General features: G+C 38.6%; 1 protein-coding gene across 1 annotated transcript in view; it reads left to right on the top strand.

Moving 5' to 3' along the window:
- Positions 1-523: 523 nt before the first annotated feature.
- Positions 524-21,947, top strand: part of ODAD2 (outer dynein arm docking complex subunit 2) — a 251,320-nt gene continuing 229,896 nt past the window's right edge. The window contains 3 exon segments of the mRNA XM_036276406.1: positions 524-747; positions 18,481-18,638; positions 21,671-21,761. Coding sequence (XP_036132299.1) covers positions 524-747; positions 18,481-18,638; positions 21,671-21,761 — 473 coding nt within the window.

Genomic DNA, 21,947 nt, shown 5'->3' with positions numbered 1-21,947 from the left:
AGCTTCCAGAATCATGTTCATCAGTGATTATTGCAGTGATGCAGATGTATTGACCATAAGAAAGTCAGCATAACAGAATTAATAGGATAATTCTAAATAATGTGTGGCCCAAATCAAAAGAGTGTTGCTCACTTTACCGTTAGCCCAGCAGAGCTGCAAATCAAAGGTCAATCCTTTTTTTTTTTTTTTTTCTACTTTGGAGTTTTCTGTTTCTATTTAGGCCTAGGGAAATGAGAAAGAAGTTTTCATTTCAGGGCAGGCAGAGATTGGAAAATCCTTAAGTACTAGTCAGTTTTACTTAAATCTGGTTCAGTAAAAATGAACTATTTTACTGAATTGATCATTTAGATAATTAAAAAATCAACCTCTAATACAAATAAAGCAGAATGTGGTTTGGGTAGTACTAGCTTAAAATATTGAAAATGAAAAAATTTTCAGTGAAAAGGTAGATGCTGTTCTCTCTTTCTAACTCCTACTCTGATACAGTGTGTGTGCTAAACTCAGCTCGAGTATCCTTGGCTTCATGGGCGTGGCACTGACAAGATCAGCGCAGTGGACTGCTGCTGGAAATGGAACCAGAACGCTGGAAATTACCCCTCTAAATGAAGTGATATTGAAAGAAATTATTATGTTTGTGGGGAGTTTTATCTATAAACATCCCCAAGAGGCAAAATATGTTTTTGCAGAACCACTTGAATGGAAGACAGATTTGAACCCCTCAGCATTTGAACCAGGTTATGTTGTCAGGTAAGCCAGTTAATTCCTTCTGGAGTTGATTATCCTCATTGTATGTATTTTTATTGATTGATTTTGGATTTTTGGAAAGTCATTTAATATCTGTGAATCTCAGAAATCTAACCCAACTGGATTGCCAACCGGAGGTACTCAGCTGAAATCTGAGGATATTTTGTTTGGTCAACACACTAATTTGAACTTCTTTTGATAGGTGATGCATTCTCCAAGTCACCACACTCCCAGCATTAGCTGTTGTTTGATGTCTGGCCATTCCACTCATTCATATTATCTGCCAGACACCAATAGGCATTGCTTTTGTGACCTCTGAGGTAGACATACTATCTGGTACTTAAATCTATTGATTTCTGGGGTGACAGAGGGAGAATGACAAATTTTGTCTAGTATAAGGGAGGGAGGGACTTCTTAACAATAAACATTGCCCTCAAACGAAAACCTTCCAAATCTGAGATTAAAAAAAGAAAATCCTACCTCTGCTTTACCCAGTAAGCTGTAAATTTATCTCTTTTGAACATTGCTAAAATATAAATTTTATATAAATTTGTGTAATTTATATAAATATCATATAATTTATATAAATGTCACTATATCTTATACAACTGTAAATTATAATTATCTATGATAAATATATATATATATATATATTTTATGTATCTTTTTTTGTTTTGGTCAGCCTCAGTTTATTTAACACTTAGGGCATTCTGATATATGGACCTTTAAATTCTGACATATCAAGAACAGTTCAGCCAAAACTTCTATAGATGCTTTTTCCATTTTTTCCCTTTGGGGTTATTTGTGAGAATAAACTCAGAATTTTATTTTTAGAACCATTAAAACATTCTTGAAATGCATTTCAAGAGCTCTTTAATTCTGATACCATGCTCCGCCTTCTCTCTGAATTTTTTGAAATCCTTTTTTAAAGTTGTATTTTGTTTCTAACTCTGCCTATGTTCACTTTCTCCAAGATGCTTGTGGTTCGTTGTTGCTCCCACCTAAATTCAGTATGGTATCACACATTCTTTTTTTTAATTTAACCTTTGAAAGATTAACTCATCTGCAAAACGAATTACAAACATGAACGACTTAGAAAAAGATAGATTTAAAGCAGATGTCAAATAAATATCAAAATTTTCATTGTATCTTGCCTCGTACTAATTTTATGTTCCAAGTATAAACATGACCACATCTGAGGCCTCATTAGGTGGGCCTCATTACACACAAATATTTTACTATTTCTATTTTTCTATCCTTGTCCAATTTCATGTTGCTTTATATAATTCTGCACTCAATCTTTAAGTGTTCCCTCTAAAGTAGGATGCTTTGATGTTTTGACACCACGTGTATTTTGAACCAACTACCCCTTGATTGTCTTCCTCTTTCAAATTTACTATGCACCTTTTTCTTGTGCCAATTTTCTATCCTTCAAACTTATTTATGACCTTTATTATTATTATTATTTTTATTGTTGGCATTATTACAGATGTCCCCCATTTCCCTCCCTTGGCTGCCCTCCATGCAGACCTGCCCTCCCCTCCCCCTTGCCCTAACCATGTAGTTGTCTGTGTCCATGGGCAAGGCATATATGTTTTTTGGCTATTCTCTTTATCTTCTTTCATCTGTCCACCCCACCCAACTCCCCTCTGACATCTGTACCATGAATCTATGACTCTGGCTCTATTTTGTTAATCAGTTTCTTTTGTTCATTAGTTTCCATGCATAAATGAGATCTTATGGTATTTGTCTTTCTATGACTGGCTTATTTCACTTAGTGTTATAATTTCCAGGTACATCCATGCTGTTGCAAAAAGTAAGAGTTTTGTCTTTTTTATAGCCACGTAGTATTCTATTGTGTAAATGTACCATAGCTTTTTTATCCATTCATTTACTGATAGGCACTTGGGCTGTTTCCATCTTGGCTTTTGTAAATAACGCTATGAACATAGGGGTGCCTATATTCTTTCTGATTGGTGTTTTGGAATTCTTGGGATATATTCCCAGAATTGGGATTGCTGGGTCAAACAGCAGTTCTGTTTTTAATTTTTTTGAGGAAACTCCATACCATTTTCCATAGTGGCTGCACCAGTCTGCATTCCTACCAATATGCAATATGCACTTTTCCCCACATCCTCTCCAGCACTTGTTGTTGATTTATTGATGGTAGCAATTCTGGCAGATGTGAGGTGCTATCTCACTGTGGTTCTAATTTCCATCTCTCTGATGATTAGTGATGTTAAGCATTGTTTCATATGTCTATTGGCCATTTGTATGTCCTCTTTGGAGAAGTTTCCAGTCAGGTCCTTTGCCCATTTTTAATTGGATTGTTTGTCTTCCTGGTGTTGAATTGGGTAAATTCTTTATATATTTTGGAAATTAACCCCTTATCAAATTGGTGAAAATGTTCTCCCATACAGTGGGTTTCCTTTTCATTTTGTTGATGGTTTCTTTTGCAGTGCAAAAGATTTTTAGGTTGAGTTAGTCCCTTTTGTTTATTTTTTTTCCTTGCCCTAGGAGATAGATTGGTGAAAATAATTGCCATGAGAGATGTCTGAGACATTACTGCCTATGTCTTCTTCTAGGATTTTTATGGTTTCATGACTTGCATTTAAGTCTTTTATCAATTTTGAATTTAATCTTGTGTGTGGTGTAAGTTGGTGGTCTGGTTTCATTTTTTTGCATGTACCTGTCCAATTTTCTTAGCACCATTTATTGAATAGATTGTCTTTGCTCCATTGTATGCTCTTGCCTCCTTTATCAAATATTCATTGACCATATTGGTGTGGGTTGATTTCTGAGCCCTCTGTTCTGTTGCATTGATCAATATACCTGTTCTTATGTCAGTACCAGGCTGTTTTGAATGCGGTGACCTTGTAGTATAGTTTGACATCTGGTATTGTGATCCCTCCAACTTTGTTTTTCTTTCTCAAGAGTGTTGAGGCTATTAGGGGTCTTTTTGGATTCATATAAAGTTTTGGGACATTTGTTCTTGATCTGTGAAATAGGCCATTGGTATTTTAGTAGGAATAGCATTGTATCTAGATTTCTTTGGGTGGTATGGACATTTTATTGATGTCAATTCTTCCAATCCATGAACACGGTATAGGCTTCCACTTATTTGCGTCTTTCTCAATTTCTTTCTTCAATGTCCTAAAATTTTCCAAGTACAAGTCTTTTACCTCTTTGGTTAAATTTATTCCTAGGTACCTTATTTTTTGTTGTTGTTGTAATAGTAAATGGGATTGTTTTATTAATTTCCCTTTTTGATAATTCATTATTGGTGTATGGAAAAGCCATTGATTTCTGGATATTGATTTTGTATCCTGCTACTTTGCCAAATTCATTTATTAGATCTAGTAGCTTTTTGGTGGAGTCTTTAGCGTTTTCTATATATACTATCATGTCATCTGTGAATAATGATAGTTTTACTTCTTTCAAATTTGGATGCCTTTTATTTTGTCTTCTTGTCTGATCACTGTGGCTAGAACTTCCAGTACTATGTTGAATAAGAGTGGTGAAAGCGGACATCCCTATCTTGTTCCTGATCTTAAGGGAAACACTTTTAGTTTTTGCCCATTGGGTATGATGTTGGCTGTAGGTTTGTCATAGGCCTTTATTATGAGGTATGATTCCTTTATTGCCACTTTGGGAAAAGATTTTATCATAAATGGGTGCTGGATTTTATCTAGTGCTTTGTCTGCATCTATTGCTATGATCATGTGATTTTTATCTTTCTTTTTTATGTGATGTATCACATTTAGTGATTTGCAAATATTGTACCAGCCTTGCATCTCCAGAATAATCTTTTAAATGTATTGCTGGATCTGGTTTGCAAATATTTTGTTGAGGATTTTATCATCTGTATTCATCAGGAATATTGGACTATAATTTTCTTTCTTTGTTGTGTCTTTATCTGGTTTTGGCATTAGTATAATGTTGCCCTCAAAAAAGGAGCTTGGAAGTATTTCCTCCTTTTGAACTTTTTGGAATAGTTTGAAGAGGCTAGGTGTTAGTTCTTCTTTGACTGTTTGATAAAATTCACCTGTGAAGCCATCCAGTCCAGGACTTTTGTTTGTTGGGAGTTTTTTTTTATTATTATTACTGCTTCAACTTCATTAGTTGTTATTGATTTATTCAGGTTTTCTGATTCTTCCTGATTGTGATTTGAAAGATTGTATGTTTCTAGGAATTTGCCTATTTCACCCATGTTGTCCCATTTGTTGGCATATAGCTGTTGGTAATATATATATATTTTTTTACAATCTTTTGTATTTCTGTGATGTCTGTTGTTATTTCTCCCCTTTCATTTCTGATTATATTCATTTGGGTGCTCTCACTTTATTTCTTGATGAGCCTGATTCAAGGTTCATTAATCTTGTTTAACTTTCAAAGAACCTTCTCTTGGTTCCATTGATCTTTTTTTTTTTAATCTTTATTGTTGAATGTATTACAGATGTTCCTCATTTTTCTCCCATTGACCCCCTCCTCCCCACTCCCACCCCCTCTCCCACCTTTTCCCACACTATTGTCTGTGTCCGTTGGTTATGCATATAAGTTCTTTGGTTTATTTCTTCCCACCCCCCCAACCCCTTTCCCTTTGAGGTTTGACAGTTTAGCAGTGAATTTGTACTTCTTAATCCCTTCACCTTTTTCACCCATTCCCCAACCCCCCTCCCATCTGGCAACCAACAAAATGTTCTCTGTATCTATGAGAATGTCTCTGTTCTGCCTATTTATTTTATTTGTAGATTCCATTGTCGATAGATATGTATTCATTGCCATTTTGTTTGTTCATAAATTTTATCTTTTTCTTCAAAAAGACCCTTCATCATTTCATATAATAACAGTTTGGGGTGATAAACTCCTTTAACTTTTTCTTGTCTGGGAAACTCTTTATATGGACATCAATTCTAAATGACAGCTTTTCAGGATAGAGTAATCTTGGTTGTAGGTTCTTGCTTTTCATTACTCTAAATATTTCTTGCCACTCCCTTCTGGCCTGCAAAGTTTCTTTTGAGAAATCAGCTGACAGCCTTATGGGAACTCCCTTGTGGGTAACTAACTGCTTTTCTCTTGCTGCTTTTAAGATTCTCTCTTTGTCTTGAAGCTTTTGCATTTTGATGATGATGTGTCTTGGTGTGGGCCTCTTGGGGTTCATCTTGTTTGGGACTCTCTGCATTTCCTGGACTTGTATGTCTGTATCCTTCACCAAGTTAGGAAAGTTTTCTGCCATTATTATTTTAAACAGGTTTTCAATTTCTTGTTCTCTCTCTTCTTCTTCTGGCACCCCCAAGATGTGAATGTTGGCATGCTTGAAGTTGTCCTAGAGGCTTCTTACACTATCCTCATTTTTTTGGATTCTTTTTTCTTTTTATTGTTCTGATTGGGCGTTTTTTGCTTCCTTATATTCCAAATCGATGGTTTGCTTCTTGGATTTACGTACTCCACTATTGAATCTGTGTAAATTATCCTTTATTTCATTTAATGCCTCCTTCATTTCTGACTGTGCATCCATTTCTGACTGGTCCTTTTTTATTCCCTTGAGGCCCGCACTAAGTTCACTGAAGTTCTCACTAAGTTCATTGAGCATCCTTATAAGCAGTATTTTGAACTCAGCATCTGTTAGGTTTCTAATCTCCATTTTGCTTAGTTCTTCTCTTGGGGTTTTATTTTGTTCTTTCATTTGGAACCTGTTTCTTTGTCTCCTCATCTTGGCTGCCTCCCTGTGTTTGTTTCTGTGTATTACTTAACGAGAGGTATGGGGCTAGCTGAGACCAGATGCTGCTTGTTTGAAAGAATTTAGGAAAACCTGAAGCAGGATCCAAGACAGACCAATCTTATGGTTAAGCAACTGGCAACTGCTTGGGTGGGCCTGAAAGTTGGGTGGGGTGGGGCGGGGCCTCAGGGAATCACCAGGGCAGGGCAAACAGTGTGAGCCAGGTTGCTGGAGTCCCAGATATGGCGACTGTCTGCCACCCCAGGGAAGGGCTCACCAAAGGAATAAAGGCCTCTGACAACACCTCTGTCCCGGAGAAAGTCCCCTCTCCAGCCCTCGTTCCAGTGCCAAACAGCTTAGTTCTTCCCTGTATGTCCCTGGCGCCCCTCTAGCTGCCTCCCCTCCAAGCTTAGAGGGAGCAAGTCTGATAAGTTCGTGGGCAGACCCTTTAAGGAGCTGCCTGGGGCTCTAGTCGCATCAGCCTCCCTGAACCTCAGTTCCCACTGGTTTTTCCAGCCAGAAGTGATGGGGACTTCTCTTCCTGGCACTGGAACCCTGAGCGGGGCACCTGGTGTGGGACGGGGACCCCTCAGTCCTCAGGAAGGACCTTCCCAGCCGAGGTATCCTCCTGATTTTTATCGCCACACTTGGGTGTGGGACCAGCCCGTCGTGCCTCCGCCCCTCCTACCAGTCTCGATGTGGCTGCTGCTTTAATTTCGTAGCTGTAGGACTTCCATTCAGCTTGATTTCAGGCGGTTTTGAATGATGGTTGTTCTGTAGTTTAGTTGTAACTTTGATGTTGTTGTGGGAGGACGCGATACTGCGTTTATCTATGCCACCATCTTGACTGGAAGTCTCCATCTTTTGTATTTTTTTTTTTACTTTCTGTGTCATTTATTTAGTCTCTGATCTTTATTATTTCCTTCCTTCTACTTACTCTGGGCTTTTCCTGTTGTTCTTTCTCTAATTCTTTTAGGTATAGGTTTAGATTGTTTACTTGATATTTTTCTTGCTTCTTGAGGTAGGCCTGTAATGCTATGAACTACTTTCGCTGTGTCCCATAGATATGGGGTTGTTGTATGTTCATTTTCATGTTTCCAGATAATCTTTTATTTTTTCATTGATCTCATTGGTCACCAGTTCATTGTTTAATAGCATGCTGCTTAGCCTCCATGTGTTTGAATGTTTGTGAGTGTTTTTATTGTAGTTGATTTCTAGTTTCATGCCGTTGTTATTTGAGAAGATGCTTGATATGATGTCAGTCTTTTTGAATTTGTTAAAACTTATTTTGTGTCCTAACCATGTGGTCTGTCTTTGAGAATGTTTCATGTGCACTTGAGAAGAATGTGTATTTTGCTGCTTTGGGATGAACTGTCTCCTTGTCCCTCAAAATTGACCCAGCAGGATGAGGCCAGCAGGGTTTTCCTGCTCCTTCCCCCACCCCAGGATTTGGAGGAATAGATGAGGGCAGGACTGCACTTGGGGTGGAACTGGCCCTTGGGAGCGGAGAAAGCTGCTCATCTCCTTTTACTTATCCTGATGGAGAACTCTGAGGAGGAAGTCAAATGTCCCAGTTCTGAGTTGTCCTGCACCAGCAGAACAGTGTCAGTGGGGCTTGGAGGAACAGATCAAGGCAGCCTCCAGCTGAGGGTGGCACTGGCCCTTGGGAATAGGGGAGAGAGCTGCTTGTCTACTTCTAGCTTTGCCACACACTGCCAGCGATGCTGACAAGGGAGTATTCCATTGGGGTGGCAGCTGCCTAACCTGTGGGATGGGGGGAATGATCGACCTTTAGTCCCAAGCCACTCAGTTCAGTGATCATCTGAGAATCTGTCTATAGTTTCTCCAGAAAAAGCATATCTCAGGTACTGTTGGGTGCAGTCAACAGTGCTTTATTGCTGTACTCGAGCTTGGAAGATTGGTGTCGCCAGTTTTTGGAGGATGGGATTAGTGCACTTTCTCCAGATGATCCTGTAGGAATAGAAGTGCTCAATCCTGGGAGATGGTGCCTGAGGGTGGTGTGGGATGTTAATTCATAACTGAGACCTCAGTAGTCGACCTTGCAGATCTCTGGAGCTATGCTACCCAATATTCTCTTTATGGCTTTCGTATGCCTGAGTCTCCTTCCCTCTACCAGAGTCCCAGATGAGAGCCCAACAGTGAGTCCCTGTGCGCTGACCCTTAAGGAGAGCATCTGGGATTCTAGCAGACTCCTTTCTCTTTGTAGCGGACCAAGTACTCACTTATTTTTGCTACCAGATGCTATACAAGCTCCTCTTTCTGGCCCTGGTGCTCTGGTTTGGGGGATCCCAGTGTGGGTTTGGTACCCTACTTTCCTCAGGGGGCCATCTGCAACATCTCTGGCTGCCCGGCTGCTGCCCCCCGGGTGCCAACCCTCTCCACATCTCTGTCCTTACCGGCCTCTGCAGTTTCCGTGTAGCTTCTTTTTTCAATCCTTGGATATAATACTACCGTTCAGGTGTCCTTCCATTGTTTATTCAGGTTGATTGCTCTAAATTTTAGCTGTAAATCTGGTTTGGCACAGAGAAGAGGTGTGTGTTGCTTTCGGCTACTCTGCATTCATCTTAGAATCTGTTGGTTACCTTTACTGATGACATTGTTGATGTTGGAATGGATGAGAACGGTCTGATAGTGCTGGTTGTGTTTGAAGTAAACATGCCTATGTGGCTTGATAAAAACAAGCTAGGTACTGATTACTCTAAAGAAAGCAAAGGAGCCCTGGCTCGATTTGGCTCAGCGGTTAGAGCGTCGGCCTGCAGACCAGAGAGTCCCGGGTTTGGTTCCCGCTAAGGGCATGTACCTCAGGTGCAGTTTGTCACCAGCCCCGGATGGGGTTGTAAGGGCGGCAACCAGTCGATGTGTTTCTCTCACATCGATGTTTCTCTCTCTCTCTTTCTTCCTCTCTCCCTCCCACTCTTGGAAAATACCAAATGCTTTCACATCTAGGTCATTATCACACCCCTTGCTCCACTCCCACCACCCTCAACCAGAGAACTGTCAGCAACTCATAACAACTTGGAGTTTACTACATCTAGCAGCATAATAAGTGATGTAAACCAGAGATGCCTCAATGGCTGGAAGAATATTATTAAAACAGCCCCAACTACCTTATTTTTTGTTCCCATGCACTCTTTTTGCTTAGCTGCTGAACCGTAGTACACTACTTATGTACTTATTTAAAGTGGGGAAGCTGGCCCAGCAGGTGTGGCTCAGGGGTTGAACATCAACTCATGGACCAAGAGGTCATCGGTTTGATTCCTTGTCAGGGCACATGCCCAGGTTGCAGGCTCAATCCCCAGTAGGGGTCATGCAGGTGTCAGCCAATCAATGTTTCTCTCTCATTAATGTTTCTATCTCTCTCCCCCTCTCACTTCCTCTCTCTCAAAAAAATCAATGAAAACATATTTAATAAATAAATAAGTAAAGTGGGGAAGCTGTTTCTTTCCAGATGTGATCCAGCTCTGTAAGTGCAGGTGGATGGCCAAAGTCATTATAAAGGATCTGGGAATCTCTATATGTGTTTCTACTAAATAGGAATATCTTTGGGTGTTTTAGAATAAAGGAAGATTCTTTTTTCTGTACTTTCTCTCAGGCCTTCTGTTGCAAAACCAAGTCAGTTTGATCCACACTGAAAGTTGGTTGAAGTAGGTAAGGTACCCCCTTTTGTTGATCTCTACAGATTTTTAGGGGGAATGTAGTTATACTTGTGTTTTCACTTCTTATTTGATGCTGTGCATCTCCAAATGCACTCTGGAACAGTCAATAAAAGTTTTATCAGCCGTCTTCATCATTAGGTTTATTGGCATCTGACATTGAAACTGAACCTTGAGCCCTGACCGGTTTGGTTCAGTGGTTAGAGCATTGGCCTACGGTCCAGAGACACCTGGGTTTGGTTCCCACTAAGGGCACATACCTCGGTTGCAGTTTGTCCCTGGACTTGGTTGGTTCGTGTGGGAGGCAGCCTTTCATGCCGACATTTCTCTCTCTCTCTCTCTCTCTTCCTCTCTCTCCCTCCCATTCTATCTGGAAAAAAAAAAAAAAAAAAAAGGAAAAATTGTCCTCGGGTGAGGAAAAAAAAAAAAAATAACTGAACCTTAAGTCACACACTGAAAAGGTTTTACCTTTCATAAACTATCTTCTTTCCTTTTGTAGGTTGGTTTTAACTGAATACATAGGCACAGCACTTTGCACATGTTGCATGATTTATTCTTTTCCTTTAGAATCATTCCCTGTGTACAGCTGTTCATCCTATAATAACATTAGTCATCATCTTTCCATGTACAATTTGGGGGAGGGCTAGAATCTCTACTTTCATTTTAATAGAAATCACAGGTCTCTTTGTTACCATTTTCAAAATGCTTTTGTTCTTGTTAGACAGGATGAGATTAATAATCTTCCTGAAACACCTCAGAATGAAGCCCAAATCCACTGTAAACTAAGGACAGATGACGCCACTCAATGGTAACACAATCTGTTGGTGGTACACGCAGCTGGGGTGCTTTGATTCTTTAGAATCTAGCTTTTAAATATGTAAATTGGATAAGCATTCAGAATGACTTTGTTAAAATGTTACCTGTTCTTTTCTCTTTTTCTCTGGTAGAACTATAATTTTTGAGTCACGTTAACTTTAATATTGCAATATTTTAGTTGTGAATTTTGTTCTGCTTTGTCTCAGTGACATATATGAGTTGGGACAAAATTATATGCTGGTAAGAGTTCTGTATGGATGAGAAGTCAGGACGCCTGAGCAGTGGCCTTCATCCCTGCAGTAATGCACGAATCACTTCACGTCATGCTTTTCTGGTCCTTAGTTTTCTGATCAATATCATGAAGGATGAATTATTTCCAACCTTAAAATATTGTATTTGGATAAAATTTTCATTGCCATGCTTTTGTTGTTGGGCTTTTTGTTTTTCTTTTTCTTCTTCTTTGTTTTTAAATTTATTTTTATTTTATTTTATTTTTTTATTATTTTAAAAATTTATATATTTATTGTTACAGATGTTTCTCCTTTTTTACCCCATTGACACCCTCCTCACCACCCCACCCCCGCCCCGTCCCCAGCTTTGTTGTCCATGACCATTGGTTATGCATACATGCATATAAGTTCTGTGGTTTATCTCTTCCCACCCCCCCACCCCCTCTTCTGAGGGATGTCAGTCTGTGCCCTACTTCCATGTTTCTGGGTCTACTGTATTCCTCAGACTGTTATGTTCGTTATATTCCTTATATAAGTGAGATCATGTGGTATTTGTCTTTTTCTGCTTGGCTTATTTCACTTAGGATAATACTTTCCAGGTCCCTCCATGTTGTCTCAAAGGATAAGAGATCTTTCTTTCTCACAGCTGCATAGTACTCCATTGTGTATATGTACCACTGCTTTTTTATCCATTTGTCTACTGATGGACACTTGGGCTGTTTCCACATCTTAGCTATTGTAAATAGTGCTGCTATGAACATGGGAGTACATATATTCTTCCTGATTGGTGTTTCAGGCTTCTTAGGGTATATTCCTAGAAGCGGGATCACTGGGTCAAATGGAAGTTCAATTTTTAATTTTTTGAGGTAACATCATATTGTTTTCCACAGTGGCTGCACCAGTCTGCATTCCCACCAGCAGTGTATTAGAGTCCCCTTTTCTCCACACCCTCGCCAACATTTGTTGTGTGATGATTTGTTGATGGCGACCATTCTGACAGGTGTGAGGTGATACCTCATTGTTGTTTTAATTTGCATCTCTCTGATGATTAGTGATGATGAGCATTTCTTCATATGTCTGTTGGCCATTTGTATGTCCTGTTCGGAGAGGTGTATAATCAGCTCCTCTGCCCATTTTCTAATTGGGTTCTTTGTTTTCCTTTTGTGGAGTTGTATGAGCACTCTATATGTATTGGAAATTAACCCCTTATCTAATATATCATTGGCAATGATGTTCACCCATACAGTGGGTTGCCTTTCCATTTTCACGATTGTTTCTTTTGCTGTGCAGAAGCTTTTGAGTTTGATGTAGTCCAATATGTTCATTTTCTACTTTGTTTTTGTTGCCTTAGGTGATGTATCAGTGAAAATTCTGCTGCGTATGATGTCTGAAATTTTGTTGCCTACATTTTCTTCTAGAATTTTTATGGATTCATGGGTCACATTTAAGTCTTTTATCGATTTTGAGTTTATTTTTGTGTATGGTGTAAGTTGATGGTCTAGTTTCATTTTTTTGCATGTAGCTGTCCAATTTTCCCAACACCATTTATTAAAGAGGCTGTCTTTACTCCACTGTATGCTCTTGCCACCTTTGTCAAATATTAATTGAGCATATTGCCTTGTGTCCATGTCTGGGTTTTCGGTTCTGTTCCACTGGTCTATATGCCTGTTCTTGTGCCACTACCAGGCTGTATTGATTACAGTCGCTTTGTAGTATAACCTAATATCTGGTATTGTGATCCCACCTACTTTGTCCTTCTTTTTAAAAATTGCTGTGGCTATTCGGGGTCTTTTTTGGTTCCATATGAACTTTTGAAGTATTTGTTCTAGTTCTGTGAAATATGTCATTGGTATTTTGTTGGGGATTCCTTTGAATATATAGATTGCTTTGGGTAGTATGGACATTTTGATGATGTTAATTCTTCCAATCCATGAACAAGGTATGTGCTTCCACTTTTGTATATCTTCCTCTATTTCTTTTTTCAATGTCCTGTAGTTTTCTGAAAATAGGTCCTTTACTTTTTTGGTTAAGTTTATTCCTAGGTATCAGAATTTTTTTGCTGCAATGGTAAATGGTATTGTTTTCTTAGTTTCTCTTTCTGTGAGTTCATCATTGGTGTATAAGAATGCCGCTGATTGCTTCACGTTAATTTTGTATCCTGCTACTTTTCCAAATTCATTTATTAAGTCTAGTAGATTTTTGATGGAGTCTTTAGGGTTTCCTATGTATAATATCATGTCATCTGCAAATAATGACAGTTTCACTTCCTCCTTTCCAATTTGGATCCCTTTTATTTTTTCCTCATGTCTGATTGCTGTGGCTAAGACTTCCCGTACTATGTTAAATAAGAGTGGCGAAAGTGGACATCCCTGTCTTGTTCCTGTTCTTAATGGAAATGTTTTTAGTTTCTGCCCGTTGAGTATGATGTTGGCTGTAGGTTGTTCATATATGGCCTTTATTATGTCGAGATATAATTCCTCTATTTCCACATTGCTGAGCGTTTTTATTAGAAATTGATGCTGAATTTTGTTGAATGCTTTTTCAGCGTCTATTGATATGATCATGTGGTTTTTATTTTTCATTTTATTTATGTGGTGTATCACATTTATGGATTTGTGAGTATTGTACCAGCCTTGCGTCCCCGGAATGAATTCCACTTGGTCATGGTGAATGATTTTTTTGTTGTATTGCTGGATCCGATTTGCTAGTATTTTGTTCAGGATTTTGGCGTCTATGCTCATCAGGGATATTGGCCTGTACTTTTCTTTCTTTGTAGTGTCTTTTTCTGGTTTTGGAATTAGAATTTTGCTGGCCTCATAGAACGTGTTTGGAAGTCTTCCTTCTTCTTGAATTTTTTGAAATAGTTTGAAAAGAATGGGTGTTAGTTCTTTTTTGAATGTTTGGTAAAACTCCCCCGTGAAGCCATCTGGGCCTGGGCTTTTGTTTGCTGGGAGAGTCTTGATTGCCTTTTCAATTTCCTTAGTTGTTAATGGTCTGTTGAAGTTTTCTATCTCTTCCCGGTCCAGTTTTGGGAGCCTGTGTGTTTCTAGAAATTTGTCCATTTCGCTTAAATTGTCGAATTTGTTGCCATATAGTTGTTCATCGTAGCTGTTAACAATTTTTGTGTTTCTGTGGTGTTGGTTGTTACTTCTCCTCTTTCATTTCTGATTTTGTGTATTTGGGTTCTCTCTCTTTGTTTCTTGGTGAGTCTAGCTAAGGGTCCATCAATCTTGTTTATCTTTTCGAAAACCCAGCTCTTTGTTTCATTTATCCTTTGAATTTTTTTTTTTTTTGTCTCTATGTCATTTATTTCTGCTCTGATCATTACTATTTTTTTCCTTCTATTTGCTCTGGGGTTTTCTTTTTGTTTGCTTTCTAATTCTTTAAGTTGTGAGGTTAGACAGTCAATTAGAAATTTTTCTTGTTTTTTGAGGTAGGCCTGTAGTGCTATGAATTTCCCTCTCAGAACTGCTTTCGCTGCATCCCATAGATTTTGTGTTGTTGTGTTTTCATTTTCATTGGTTTCCAGGAAGTTTTTAATTTCTTCCTTGATCTCCTCAGTAACCCATTCATTGTTTAATAACATGCTATTTAGCCTGCATGTGTTGAAATGTCTTTGCATGTTCTTGTTGCAGTTGATTTCTAGTTTCATGCCATTGTGATCTGAGAAGATGCTTGATATGATTTCAATCTTCTTGAACTTGTAGAGATTCAGTTTGTTTCCTATCATGTGGTCTATCTTTGAGAATGTCCCATGTGCACTTGAGAAGAATGTGAATTCTGTAGTAATTCTCTGTAGATACCTCTTAAATCCATTTGGTCTAGTGCTTAATTTAGAGTCTCTGTTTCCTTGCTAAATTTTTGTCTAAAGAATCTATCCAATGCTGTCAACTGGGTGTTGAAGGCCCCTGCTATGGTTGTATTGCTGTCGATTTCTCCTTGGAAGTCCTCCAGAAGATTTTAAATATATTTTGGTGCTCCTATATTGGGTGCATATATGTTTATTAAGGTTATATCTTCCTGTTGGATAGATCCTTTCAATATTATGTAGTGGCCTTCTTTGTCTCTAGTTATGGCCTTCATTTTGAAATCTATTTGATCAGATATGAGTAGTTCTACTCCAGCGATTTTTTGCTTAGACAATTTTTTTTCCATTCCTTCACTTTCAACCTATGTGAGTCTTTTGTTTTGAAGTGGGTCTCTTGTAAACAACATATAGATGAGTCATGCTTTCTTATCCAATCAGCTACTCTGTGTCTTTTTATCGGAGCATTCAGTCCATTTACATTTAAGGTGATTATTGATATGTACTTGTTTATTGCCATTTTTGTTTAGTGTGGTTATATTTTTCTTTCTATTTCTTCTACTAATTACAGTAGTCCTTTTAACATTTCTTGCAGTGCTGGTTTGGTGCTAATGTATTCCCTTAGCCTTTTTTTGTCTGGGAAGCTCTTTATTTGACCTTCTAGTCTGAATGATAGCCTTGCTGGGTAGAGTAGTCTTGGATTCAGATCCTTGTTTTTTATGACCTTGATTATTTCATGTCACTCCCTTCTGGCCTGTAGTGTTTTTGTGAGAAGTCAGCTGAGAGCCTTATGGGGTTTCCTTTGTAGGTAACCTGTTGCTTATCTCTTGCTGCTCTTAGGATTCTCTCTTTGTCTTTAATTGTTGGCATTTTAATTATTATGTGTCTTGGTATAGGCCTGTTTGGGTTCTTACTTGAGACTCTCTGTGCTTCTTGAACTTGAATGCCTTCTTCCTTCACCAAATCTTTTTGTTTTTCATCTCTGGGAGTTACTAAATACTTTCTGAACTTGTGTCTTATGTCCTATGTTATTATTTAAACATGCTTTTATTGAGTAATTACTATGTTCTAGACACTAAACTAGACACTGGGGACTAACTAAACAAGACATTTTCCTACTGAGTGTTTTTAGCTCCCTTCCCAGTTCTGGTTTAAAAGTTTCTTGATCAAGTCAGTAGATTTCATTTACAGTGCATTCTTCTTGACCTTCTTGGGGTGAGTGCAGCACCTTTCTTTATGAGAGCTCTTTTTTTTCAGGTGTGAGAAACGGTGAGCCCAGAAACTGAAACCTCTTCTTGCACATCATCCTTGTAGCTGTCTCTGTTAAGTTACATATTTCAGCGGGGAGGAGCAATGACATGTGTCACCTGTGCCCTTTAGTTCTACCTTTTTTCACAAGGAGTTTTACTTTCTCAAGTTAGTAGCTTGGTATTGTTGGCGTTCATTCAGCCTGTAAATCAGTTCTCTCACCATCCACTTAGCACCAGTGTCCAGCCCTGATTACAGCCCTTTAAGAGATCCCCCTAATCCTAAGGCCATCACCCCAAAAGCTTTATTTTCGAGAAAATATACATTTTGTATACAACACACATCGCTGGCAAGTCTAAAAACATTTTATTTATTCATTTATTCCTCTTATATTGGTTGAACACCTTACTATGTGAGCTACTTTGGATAAAACAGTGGGCAAGACTTTAAAAAGTCTCTGTCTTAGATTCCTGTTGCTGCTGTAACAAATCACCACACACTTAATGGGCTAAAACAACACAGCTTTATTATCTTACTGTTCTGGAGGTGAAAAATCTACATTGAGTCTGCAGAGATAAAACGAAAGCTGGCATGGCTGTGTTCCTTCTGGGAGCTGAGGGAAGTTGCCTTTTCCAGCTTCTAGAGGCCAACCATCAGCCATGGCTCGCAGCTCTTCATTTCTGACTCCTGTTTCCGTCGTTCCATCACCTCTGATGTCACCCTTCTGCCTGCCTCTTCTAAACATCCATTTGATCACATTGGACCAACCTACATATTTCAGAGTAGTTTTTCATCTCAAGATTCTTAAATTAATCCATCTGCATAGTCTCTTTTGCCATGTAAGGTAACACATTCACAGGTTTTGGGGAGCAGGATGTTGACATCTGGAGGAACCATTCTGACTCCCACAGTTTCTATCCTCTTGTTTGTATTCTAGTTAAATAGTGTTAGTAGATATTCTGAGTCTGTTAGATTTACTTTTTCTGGTAAACTGTTAATATTTCACATCTGTTCAGCTGCATTACAATTTAAAATATGTTAGAGTAGATCTTAAGATGTGGGCAGTTTTTCTAAGGATATCAATATGTAATAAAAAAAACCTAGGCAGTTTAATTAATGTTGAAAGTAGTAGTAATATATAGAACTATCACTGTCATAAAAAACATCTTAATATTTCAAAAATGCCAACTTTAAAAAAATCATTAAAATGGCAGAAACACAAATCTAGGAGACCTAATAATTTCTGATCAGGAAAAACCCATTTAGAAAAACTGTTTAAAATCCTAGAGTAAACCTAATTAAGGTGTTTGGAGTGGGAAAATAATCTACAGAGAGGATCTGGTTTATCTTTTTTTATAGCTTTTTATTCATAAACAATACAGAGTAGCCAAGAAAATGTCTAACCACTAATTGCTGTGGTGTAAAAATTGTATAGTCCCAGCCAGGTAGCTCAGTTGGTTAGAGCATCACCCTATATGGCAAGGTGCAGGTTCAATCCCTGGTCAAGGCACATAATAAGTGGAACAAAAAAACCTCTCTTTTCTCTCTCTTTTCCTCTTCCCCTCTCTCTCTAAAATAAATAAATAAATTTTAAAAATTTATAAATATAACATCAGAAATCCTCAAAACATGAATGGTTCTATAGAATCAGTGCTTTTAAAAGATATTGAACGTACTGTTAGAAAAACAAAAACTGGTTGAGTTTATGTAGGTTATTTATTTATTTATTTATTTAATCCTCACCCGAGGACATTTTTGTATTTATCTTCAGATAGAGCAGGAGGGAGAGAGGGGGGAAGAGAGAGAGAGAGAACATCGACATGAGAGAGACACATCAACTGATTGCCACCCACACCACCCCAACTGGGGCTGGGGATAAACTGCAACTGAGGTACGTGTCCTTATCGGGAACCGAACTTGGGACACTCTGGTCCGCGGGCCAACGCTCTAACTACTGAGCAAAACCGGCCAGGGCAAGTTCATGTAGATTTTTGAGAAATTGCTTAAAATTTTTTTCTGGATATGTCATATTGCTCACTATTATTGCTAATAAGTTGGGAGATTTAAGAATCTGAGTGTGGATGAAAGTGGGAGAATAGATGAGCTTCTAACAAAAGGTATTTATATTTTCTGTTTTATGACACATGGGAATAATTTGCCGAAATATCTTAAATTTAACTTGTACTGGCATCCAGGTAACCCTAAGCTTGCTTTCTTTTTTTCTTTTTTCCCCCCCATTTTTAGTGCAACAACAGTCAAGTCAGAAGAAGCTGATAAAAATGGACAGCCTTTGCTATTTCTTTCTGTACCGCAAATGAAAGTTAGGAGCTTTGGGCAGCTGTCATGCTTGTTATTTACTGCCAAAGATACAAAGCTGAAGGAAGCACAAGCATGCATTGAAGGTGATATTTACACTTTCGTCTGTGATTTGAACTTTTAGAAACATAACCTTGGGGCAAATCATTTGTTATAGTCTCTTGAAAAAAGTTCTGTAACCTAAAAGGTAAAAAGTCATGTGTTCAGCTTCATAAAAATGTCATTAATTTTAGTTGGCTGAAATGTTTTGCTGATATCAAAATTCCACTTTAAAATGAACGGCCACTTTACCACTAGTAAGCTTCTAGATTTCCAGTTTTAAAGAGAACCTTGTTAGCTTCTGGAGCAACCTGAGGCCTGTGGCCTTGAACACCCATGTCAGGAGAGAAGACTGATATCATGACTAGAATTCACCCTCTCCCCTCACCCACTCCTGTGACAGATGATGACCTCTTTCCTCAAAGTGAATGCAGGCTCTGCCTTTAGCAGAGATAGTCTATGATGATCTCATTTTCCATTTGTCTCAGTGTTATTCCATTGTGGATCGGGCAACTGCTGTGATAGTTATAGTCATTCCATGGGAAATATTTTCCCTTTTCATTAAGGATATATAATGTGCTCTTTATTTAATCATCTAACACCCAAAAAAGAATATGACCAGGTGCCTGTTATCATTGTGCTCTAAATATCTCTTAATAAAAATACCTGCCCTGGCTGGTTTGGCTCAGCGGTTAGAGCGTCGGCCTGCGGTCCAGAGAGACCCGGGTTCGGTTCCCACTAAGGGCATGTACCTCGGTTGCAGTTTGTCCACGGCCCTGATTGGGTCGTGCGGGTGGCAGCCACTTGATGTGTCCCTTTCACGTTGATGTTTCTCTCTCTCTCTTCCTTCCACTCTATCTGAACAACAAAAAAAATGTCCTTGGGTGAGGATTAAAAAAAAAACAACACAACAAAAACCTAATGATGTGTATTTGTTTTGCTTTCTTGGAATCATCTGACCAGTAGGTCCTAGCCATAAGGTACCCGAGTTTTGCCTCTCAGCATTCTTTGCCACTCTCCCGTGCTGTGAGGTGGGAAGATGGTCTTGTTCCTGCTCTTTTTTGATTAAATTAAGATGTGTGCCTTAGGACAGCAGACTCTTTTTATTTCTTACCCACTCTTCCTTATTAGGCTGTACACCAAAGCTACTCTCATGAGGAAGAATACAGTCTTGAGAGTAAAGCTGAATTCAAGAATATAGTTAATCGGCACCATTGTTCATTAAACTCAACACAATATATAAATGTAATACATAGACTGCTGTATATCTAGTTTGGCTAGATGTGTATCCTTTGCTCTCTTTTGCCCTTTCTGTAAGGGATCTAGGTACAACTCTTGGTCTTAGGTCCAAATTGCATGATACCTGGCAGTCTGGGAGTTGATTTTATATCTTTTTCCAGAATTCACCTAGTATCGCTTTTCATACATTTTTATAGGTGACAGCCATTAGATTGATAAGTTGAGATTGGATGAACGAAGGTACCAGGAAAGGAGACCCACCTTTTCTTGCACCTTCCTCTGCAGTCTTTCCTCAGCGCTCTGCCTTCTGCTGTTTCCTGGTGGCATAACCCATTTCCTGTTGGAGAATCAATGCCATTACTGTGCTTCTCTTCATTTCAGTCGGATCAGGCTTTCTGAATTAGTCCCATGGCATTTTTCTTTCCCTGTCCAGATGCATATATATTTCATCTTACTTGGATTATTTTTTTCTAAAGATAGTTTTGCCCCTTTCTCCTCATTTTTAATCATATATATATTAAACTTTATCAAATTCTGATTTTAGTATCTGTTGGCTCAACTTTCACATCTATGTCAGCCTTGCTCATGAGTTAGTATTTAAGGTTTTCACTATAATTTTGGTGTATATGTAAATACTGGTTAGATTACTTTTTCCAACCTGAACAAGAGGCATTGAAAATATGCGTTTGGCCCAGTTGGAGTGGCTCAGTTGGTTGAGTGTCATCCTGTGCACTGATAGCTTGCCAATTTGATTCCTGGTCTGGGCTCCTACCTGGGTTGTGGGTTTGATCCCTGGTCAGGGGGATGTATGAAGGGCAATTAACTGATGTTTCTCTCTCCCCTCCCTCTCTCTAAGCATGTCCTCATGTGAGGTATGTATATACATATACATATATACATATATATACATATATATGTATATACATATACATATATACATATATATACATATATATGTATATACACACACAGTACATACATGTATATTTATGTGTATGTGTATGTGTATATGTATAATTTGAACAGGTGAAAAAGACTGTCAGGAGACCTGTAGACTAAGGGAAGGGTGCTATTTTGGAAAGAAGCATGCATTTGTGAATACTGAGCACTGGTACACACAGTTCTAGCGATGGTTCTTTTAAGGAGACCAGAATTTCTCTACAAATCAATTCTGAATATATTAATTGAATGCCTATTCTGAATAATGCCTCACACTTAACTGAAAGAAAAAAAAAAGAAATGTCTTGGTCTTTGTCCCATTAGGGAGATAACATATATGGATGATATTTCTATATAAGATAGAACATCTCATAAGAAGGTTCCTAAATTCAGTAAATCTGAGAAATGGACATTGATTCTAATTGAATCTGTTAGAGAAAGCATAATGCAAGAAACATAGTTGAGTGGGCTTCAATAGATTTGTTCATCTTTCTCCTCTTCCTCTTCCTCTTCCTCCTCCTCTTCCTCCTCCCCCCCTCCTTCTCCTTCTCTTCCTTCTCCTTCTTCTTCCCTTTTCCTTCCTCCTCTTTCTCCTTCTTCTTTTTTGTTAATCCTTACCTAAGGGTATTTTTTATTGATTTTTAGGTAGAGTGGAAGGGAGGTGGGAAGAACAAAGAGAGAAATATCAATGTGAGAGAGACAACATCGATTGGTTGCCCCAACTGGGGTTGGGAATCGAACCTGTAACCCAGGTATGTGCCCTTGACCAGGAATCAAACTTGAGACCCTTTTGTTCGTGGGCTGACACTCTTATCAGCTGAACCAAACTGACCAGGGCCATCTTTATGTTTCTTATAATAGAAGATGAGGATAATTTTTATTTATTTACTTTTTTGGTCAGCTAATAGAAATCCTGTAGCAAAAATTCTGGGTTTGGATTGTAATACAATGAAAAAAGACTCATCTGTATTAAATATTCTTTTTTTTTTTTGTCCTCACCCGAGGACACTTTCCCATTTTTTGTTCAGGTAGAGTGGGAGGGAGAGAGAGGAACAGAGAGAGAGAGAGAAACATCAATGTGAAAGGAACACATCAAGTGGCTGCCACCCGCACGACCGACCAGGGCCGGGGACAAACTGCAACGGAGGTACGCGCCCTTAACGGGAATTGAACCCGGG

This window comes from Molossus molossus, unplaced genomic scaffold, assembly GCF_014108415.1.
Source record: "Molossus molossus isolate mMolMol1 unplaced genomic scaffold, mMolMol1.p scaffold_m16_p_1, whole genome shotgun sequence".
Classification (NCBI taxonomy): domain Eukaryota; kingdom Metazoa; phylum Chordata; class Mammalia; order Chiroptera; family Molossidae; genus Molossus; species Molossus molossus.
This window is presented reverse-complemented; position numbering and strand designations above follow the sequence as displayed.